The 8,711-nt window shown below is 38.2% G+C and overlaps 1 protein-coding gene across 6 annotated transcripts in view; it reads right to left on the minus strand.

Moving 5' to 3' along the window:
• The window catches only part of PAX6 (paired box 6), a 40,566-nt gene that overhangs the window by 9,275 nt on the left and 22,580 nt on the right, over positions 1-8,711 (minus strand). For all 6 annotated transcript variants that reach the window (XM_018567920.1, XM_018567941.1, XM_018567913.1 and 3 more), the window contains 2 exons: positions 2,326-2,484; positions 512-594 (listed from right to left, as the gene is read on the minus strand). In XM_018567920.1, coding sequence (XP_018423422.1) covers positions 512-594; positions 2,326-2,484 — 242 coding nt within the window. The remainder of the gene's footprint in view (positions 1-511; positions 595-2,325; positions 2,485-8,711) is intronic.

Consider the following 8,711-nt stretch of genomic DNA (forward strand, 5'->3'; position numbering starts at 1 on the left):
CCCCCCTCACACACACACATTATATAGGGCTTCTCGGTCAGGAGTGCGGTGGCACTTTCTATTTGACAAGAATTTAGGAGATCCCTAGATTTCAGCCAGGATCAAAAAAAAAATGTCTTGCCCCTATCCATGAGATATAACAAAAACGCCTTCAATGGTATATTTAATGCCCCCAAAAGGGAGCAAATGTCAAGTTCATTGATAGTGTTTACACAGATCTTTAGCATCTAAAATATTGCAAATGCCTAATATTCCGTGCCATGCCCGACACTCAATGTGCAGAACCTTACTTGAGTTCCTACCAAGATTGCAAATTACAGAATGAAGAAAAATATTGTCAGTGAAGCGGAAGGATGTTCATCCTTTGCAAACACAGGAAAAAGTCTATAAATAAAGCTGTGCCTTTCTAGGGTCTCCTTCTCCCATCGAGATGACTGTTGTGCTTGAAAATAAGCGGTGCACGCGTTAAACCCAGGTCAAACATTTGATTTAATTACATAGTAACCGTTACCTGTATTCTAGCTTCTGGCAAGTCTATTTTGGCAGCTAATCTTTCTCTGGCAAACACATCAGGATAATGGGTTCGTTCGAATTCTGCAAGCACACAAATGAACAGGTTGGTTAAGAAGATTGTACAGTTTTCATTATAAAAGATGTTAAACATATCCAATTAGAGGCTGAGCTGTTATGACCTCTGCTCATATCTCTCTCTAAACTGAAAGTATTCTGATGAGTGGGAAGGAAAGACAGACTGTGCTTGTGTGGCCTTGGAGAAGTAAGAGTTGGCTTAGCTGTTTATTTAATGTAGATGTAAACCCTAAATGAAAGGCATTTAATTTGCTTAAGCACAGTGTATCATAAACAATCGCCATTATTTTCTGTACAAAATATTTGTTTTCACTTTTTTTTTGTCTTATATTGCATGTCAGTGCTTGAGGTGTCCGGTAGCCTCTTAGCAGCTACTTCCTATCTATATGTGCTCCAGCAATGGCTCCTAGACATGTAAACAGCTTAAAAATTTGGTTCGGATATTTCATTTCACATATTGCATTCGGGTCTGGGAGCCTCAGCTTTAGTAATATACCTGTATGTATGTGGCTCCCAGACCCGAATGGCATTCGGATTCCGAATTTCCGAATTGCATTTCGGAGCTCCCAAATGTCATTCGGGTCTGGGAGCCACATACATATACTACCAAAACTGAGGCTCCCAGACCCGAATGGCATTTGGGAACTCACGAATGCAATTTGGAAATTCGAATTCCAAATACCATTCGTGTCTAGGAGCCTCAGCTTTAGTATCATATGTATATACTAAACACAAATTTTCGTTACGGCAAATTCCTGTTCAGACCCATTCGGATGCATTAAACCAAAAAACACATCTGATTGTCCAGAAAAGTCACATGTCTGATTCAGGTACGTTCTTGAACAAAATTAGGACAGGATCCGAAATTCGGAAACTGAAATTCAGATTCAGACACATTCAAATGCATTGGGATTCGGGAATTCGGTTGTGTTCGAATGTCATAATTTCGGAAAATTTGTCAGAATTTCAATTCGGAATTAAACAAATCGCACATGTCTAATGGCTCCATGTTATTTCACAGGGCAGGTTTGCTGATGGTGAACAGTAGCCCATGGGGTTGATTTACTAAACGCAAATAGGCTGTTCACTTTGCAAGGGAATTGCACTTTGCAGGGGAAGTTACCCCTTATTTAGTAAATGAGGTGAAGTTCCTCTGACGTCCATCCCCCAATCGTGTGCAAGCAAAAATACTGTTTGTTTGTTTTTTGGTTTTTTTCCTTGCACATGATTGAGTATTCTTTGCAAAATACAATCCCCACATTCAATAAGCTAAGGGAAACTTCCCCTGCAATTATCAAATTCCCTTGCCTAAGTGTACAGCTTATTTGCCTATAGCAAATCAACCCCTATGCCTGCGTAATGTGTGTCAGAATAGCCACTTGTAGTCTCCATCTGAAGCCCTTGTGACAACTCATCAAGCAAATGGCAACTGCACTCATCAGTTTATAATAAGCCTTTAAAGTAAGGAGCACAACTAGGAAACAGGGACAAAGCGTGGTCACCCAATAACAGGTAGTGTCTGTTCAAAGATCTTCATAGCAAGATCATTTGGTATCGTTTTAATGAAAGCCGAAGCTTGAAAAAGAACCTAACTTTAGAAGTAACATTAATATGTTAACATTTGTATTAGATTTTGGTGAAAGGGTTTACTTCTACCTTCAGCTATTCGGAATGTATTTATCACTCTCACCGCTCTCACTTGACTCATTACCACCCATGAATTGCAGTATGCCTTACCTTTTTCTAGTGCTTCTATTTGTTCTTGGGTGAATGATGTTCTGTTTCTCTGGAGCTTCCTTTTTAACTGGAGCCTCATTTGCGCCTCATCTGAATCTTCCCCATTGGAACTGATAGAGTTTGTGTTTTCTCCCCCACCTTCTTGCTGCGGACAGCCTTCTACAATGGCAAAAATAACATATTAGACCAACCTTATCATAGGCAATATAGGAAATGCACAACACAGACGTGGGCCACATAAATAAGGCAAAAAAATCCCCATTCAACTATAGTTTTTATCGATAGATAGATAGATAGATAGATAGATAGATAGATAGATAGATAGATAGAATTTTCTTCCTGGGAATATATCAATGGAACCCTAATGGCCCATTAAATCCGCCAACAGCAAACTTTTGAGTTGATTTTCCAATATCCAAATTATTTACACAAATTTCAAGTTAATAGATCCTAAACTAGCTACAATATTTTTTTTTTCGAATTAAAAATCTACTTTAACAATTACATCAAAAGTGTTAACGGTTCTCCCGAGATTATCTGTTGTCAGCAATTGCGATCAATTAAATGTTGATAGGTTTGCAGAAAATGTGATTAAGAACTCAAGCCAAGCTTGTAATCTCCTAAAAGAAATATTTATCTAGATTTTCGATTTGAATTCCCTACAGTCAATTTCATGTTTAAAGGTTCTGAATTTAGAAGTGAGTGCATTGTTCTACAATTTTATTCAACCATTGTACGAGTGTGCAATTCCCTGACACCTATTACAGCGAACAGTTGTAATTATATCATCAGCAAGAACAGCCTGTAATTGCAGAAAATGGAATTTTATATTTAGATAAAGGGACTGTCCATTCTTTGTAATATGGCGTGCAAGGGAAAAGTATGATTTCTTTTTTTTTAAATTTAAAAAATAATCATTAGCATATAATTTTAGAAGATAATGAAGTGACTTTAGTAACACACATACATAACTTCAGTATCTTTATATTGAGCGTATTACTTTATTGTGCCACTTAAATTAATTTACTGTCACACCTGTACTTATTTGAATTAATGTGTTTGAGGGTATCAAATATGGAATATTTCATCTTGGCGTAAGATACAACCTTAGCCAACTCTCCACGCAACTGAAAAATATCATATTCATAGTGGTCTCATCATGCTAATCCAAATCATTTTGTTATTATTTGCCACCTGGGACCCATTTAAAAATGCTTAATATGGTTAGATTGTCTTTTTTCTTTTTTGCTTGGCTCTGATTTTATTCCACAGTTTTTTAACAATTTTGTAAAATTTTTAAAACTTCCCATATTCACGAAGCTACAAATTTGAATTTGAAAACAAATCCGCAGGATTTATATCACAATAATGAAGCACATTTTTTTATAATTTTTTTTAATGCATTTTTTATAAATTTATATTACAAGCTCTTTCCTTTTTCCGAGTATAAGTTCAGCAGTGTTGGGCCAGATTGGTATTTTGCTTTTAAACTTTTTAAAAAAGCCACCTCCATTTTTAAAGCTTGCCAGTCTACTTTATCATAAATTTTTCATAAATGGCAGCAGGAGGGTGCAACTAAAAAACCAGCCCACCTAAAATTTGCAAAACCTGATTTAGTTTACAAATTCTTTATAAATAGGCCATGAGCTTTCCAAACATTTCAAATTAGGGTCTATTTTTTTTATTTTTTTTTTACTGGCTGCGCACATCATTTCTGTTTCCTCAGCTTCTTGGGCTATATCACAATGTGGGAAAACTTTCTCAGGCAATGCAACACACTTTTGCTAAGAAATTACATACATGCTCAAGTGTAAGTATTTAAGTTTCATGCAGCAGGTTTTGCATGAGTTAATGACTAGCAATGATAAGTGTTTGGGAGTGATAGAAACCTCAGAAATTTTGCACAATTCCACCAAATTTTGGCAGCTCAAGCATATCGCCCATTTAAAAAAAAAAGAAAATCAGTCGCCTCGAAACTAGAGGCTGAAGTCATCACATTGCAAGGCAACCTTTTGCAAAGTGCACAGTGTTCAGTTGACTTTTTTTAACCTAGTAGAAGATCTGCAAAAGCCAAGCCTAGTTGTAGATAAAATGGGGGAAAAAATGCTTGTTTGTTTGGTTTTTCAAATAATGCCAGGATCTGGAATCACGTTGCCAAAGACTGCTGACTTTTTGCTCAGAGCAGCCCAAAAACTGCTGATCTCCCTATTTGAAAGAGCCTGCACCTTCTGTAATTAAATATTGTGGGAATTAAGATCAGAGGAATATCCGAGCACAATGGTGGTGCCTTGAAAGGGTTAATAGAATTGTGACAGAATCTGGTGGTGTCTTTTCAAACACGTTGAAATGTTTTAAAACCCCAACATTCTCTTCCATTTAAATCATCAGATTCAACTACAGTTCGGACCATATGGACGTTTGTAGACCTATTGAGATGACCACCAACACTTGAATAGGAGGGGGGCTGCCTTTCAGCAGTGCACAATGGCGGCAGAGTAAGAGAAACTATTAAACACTCGGGCCAAGGGGATTGGCAAACTTCCGTGGGTAGAATTTTCAGGACACAATCGGGACGCAGAACAAAGGGATTCTCTTGAATTTCGCAGTCATCCACATTGTATCACAAGGGGTCCAGTCAACAGACTGTTCAGGCAAGTATGTTAACCTTTACGCTCAAGCATCATTAATCACTGTCCTTGGGGCTGTGCTACTCAAAGCTATATAGGACTTTTTTTTTCTTTCTTAAACTTTCTATAGGACCAAAAGAGAAAAAAAATACCTAAATGAGTCAATGGGATAAGTCCATACACTGCAGCTATTTACTCAGCAGCAGAAAAGGGGAAAAAAAAGTACTTAGTGGAGCTTAGCTAAGCTCCAGCTCACATGTTAACACACAAGTGTCCTTCTATTTACTCATCAAATCTGCTCTGTGGCTTCTGAAGTGTTCTGATACTAATTTATTGAGTGTTTGTGCATCGCATGCATTTTTCCAGCACGTTGGGGAATCTCTGTGATCTGTCAGCAGACATTCCCTTTTCTCCATAGGAAATAATATTCTCCCTTCTGTGCAGGCACCATGTCAAAAAGTCAACAGAAAGTAGTAAAAGTCGCAGTGTATCTGGGCTAAGTATGACATTGGTGATAAGGAGTACATGCTTTGGTATAGGGATCTATCTGGTGGTATCGGATCTCCAGGAAATAATCATTTTTTATATTACATGCTTTGGCACCCATTGTTCTTGGTGAGAGATCCGCGTCTGTATGCTAAGTCAGTTGCAAGAACTACAGTCATTTTGTATCCTCGTCCAACCAATATGCCTGGTATTTTTCTCAATGCCACATGTTCTATAGTAGCAGGAAGGACAATGGAAGTCACAGTGGGACTATAATATCCTGGCAGTTAGGCAGCAGAGCAAGCTAGGAGTGTTTGTAGGGCATGCTGTTACTTGTGGTCTGGTAACAGCTGGCATGCTATAGCAATAGTTATGGCATGCTGTAACAAGCACAATTAAAAGGTAGAAAAGTATACTATGCAAGGAGCTGCATACTTGGTTCTCCTTGTGTACGTTGATTTAATGCCCACGAATATCAGAGCTAAGTTTATCTAAAGTCAAATGTTTTTTTTCTATTTAAGATAAAGTGTGGAATGGTTCAAATGTCTGGATAGATAGATAGATAGATAGATAGATAGATAGATAGATAGATAGATAGATAGATAGATAGATAGATAGATTGATAGATGCCGGTCTGTTTTTTTTGCTATCTGTATCCCATTGGGGAGATTTCCCTTCACTTCCTGTATTGTACACACAACAGGAAATGACAGAATCTTTCCAAAGTGAAGGAAAGCCCCTTTAAGACAGTTGCCACCGGTACAACTATCCCCATTGGAACATCCCCCTCTACTTCTGTTCTAGTGACATCTCAAAATTAGGAGAGTGGGAATAACCACTCACCACTCTATCCAAAACTAAGGAAAGCATTTTCAGTTGTGATACATTTTAATTTAAGAATGCCCTATAAGGACAATAGTGTATAGTGTCACTTAGCTAACCAGCATGATGACTCTAGAATGCCTGTGATTGGTTATTGTGGGTGATGGCTGTATTGCACATATTATGTTAGCCCCTTATATTGGACGTTAGGTGATCTTTGTCATACGGTGGTTGGTGGAAGATCCATATCGCTCTTTGGAATGGTTAGTGCCTGATTAAACAATGTGCAGGCACATCTGGCATGTGCCCTATTTTAGGAGGACCATGGAGATCCGCTGAGTAAAAAACATCCCAGCTACTTGACTGTCCTCCAGAGATCAGTTGGTTAGGAGGTGTCACCACTGGTCCAACTGTGACCACAAACATGTTAATGTTCCACTTCCTGGATTGTGCACTGATTGCCTCTGAGCACATTGCTCCTACTTTATATATAAGCAATTTTTAAAGTAGTGACCACAAGCAATCAACAATTATCTTTTATTGCTCTAACTCCTCTAAACATGATCAATCTGATTGGGTGGTAGGGGACGCTGAATCTTGCCATCATCATTCCACCATCAATGAAGCAATCACTCAGTATACAAGGGCAATAAAACATTGTCCTTTACTGACAGAAGCAGTCAATAGCAGAAACTGCCGGCTTATAGAACATATGTTATATATTGTAAAGCATTTAGGTGTTTTATTGTCTTTGATTTACAGGAACAGCGTCAGGTTTTGAAGATTGTACCTAGCAATATTCTTGGTGGTCACTATGAATCCATCATACCATAAAAATCCACTTTTGTCTCTAATCATTTCCATCCTGGTACTTATTAATGTCATACCAATCATTGCATCTGTTTTATTTTAAGAGAACCTGTCATAATGGTTGTAACTTCTAGAGTTCCCATTCACTGGAAACCTTGGTTGCCAAGTCTGGAAAGCTGTGTTGATCACAGGCTGGCATATCATCACATTGCATGATGCTTCAATAGGTCTGCCCTGCCCTGGAACTAACACTCCTTTCAGAAGTTAGGCAATGTCACCCTCCAGCCTTGGAAGGGATGACAATGGGGTTGATTTACTAAAAGAATAGAAGCTGTTCAATTAGCAAAACAAGTGTTAGTAAATAAGATGAACTTCTATTCCCTATGAATATCCCATAATGTTTGAGGGGAATCAAATAACATCATTTTCACTAGCACAGCTTTTCCTTATTTACTGAGCTCAATGAACATTTATTTTGCTCAGATGGAGTTATATACAAGTTTCCTTTGAGGACCTGGCTTGCCCTTCCCACCCTACCTCTTGAGCCTCCCTATTGCGCAGTGAGGACACCTGTCACATTAGAGAACCCACAGGGGTCTTTGGGGTTGGGGCCAAACTTAACTTTACAAGGTAAGTGGAGATGTTTTATGTATGGCTACCTACATCCCTGAAAATTCTTTTTTTTTGTTTTTACATTTTTTTAAATTAAAGTCAATATGTATTTTATTAATATTATGAAGTGAAAATTATTTTAATATTTAATAAGAGATCATTTTTAAATGTGGGTATATAGGATAGTTGCTTATAGAACTGTATACTGTATGTGCCTGTATCCACTGTTGCTACATAAGAGTTCAAGTGCTTCTCTGTGCTTATGCCTTGTGTGTTGGCTATCCCCAAAAAAAGAAAAAAAAAAGCTTTAAACGATCTTTTGAGAGGCCTTAACCGGGGTTAAAAACGTTAGCCGTGTATAATTTTAAATCCAGAGAATAGAAAGTGCCCCCCCTCTTCTTTCCCTGGGAATGTGTAAAGAAGGATCCGGCTTACCCAGTGGCTCACACCTAGCAGCTCCCTCTGCTTCTTTCAGCTTCAAATACCTCCAGTGTGCTGCCTTCTGATATTGAGTTACATATAATAAAAAACTGACACTCAATTAAGATATCTTCTTTAAGGTCTATTTAGAAAGCCCTAAAAAGGAGCCAGTGAATAGACCTGCTCCACCTTACAGGACCTAATCCATAAAGAAGGGAGAGTGAATGTGTGTCCCATTATCCTACAGCTAGACCATCTGACGCGGTGGATGGGATTTGTTTCTTGGAAGAGAGAAGGGGGGAAATAAGGGGCTCTGGGAAATTAGAATCATTCCTGAGTTTCTTAGTGTCTTAATCAGTGAGGCGGAAAACCAGCAAAATAAGATAGCAAAAACCGATCCAGGCACCTTTCAGCTCCGGAGCTGGGATCAAAACATAGGAGCATCTGTTGAAAAGAGAAAATGTCTAAATCCTATAGAGAGCTTTAGACTTATGAGCAAGAAAAAGAGAGAGGGAGAAAAGTGTCTCAGTGATCCTTAAAACCACTAAATCGCTGGAGAATTTTCTCCGGGACTGGGATGTCTCTCCCCTCTCTTTTTTTTTTTTTGTT

This window comes from Nanorana parkeri, unplaced genomic scaffold (assembly GCF_000935625.1).
Source record: "Nanorana parkeri isolate BGI_ZX_2015 unplaced genomic scaffold, ASM93562v1 scaffold30, whole genome shotgun sequence".
NCBI classification, from domain to species: Eukaryota; Metazoa; Chordata; class Amphibia; order Anura; family Dicroglossidae; genus Nanorana; species Nanorana parkeri.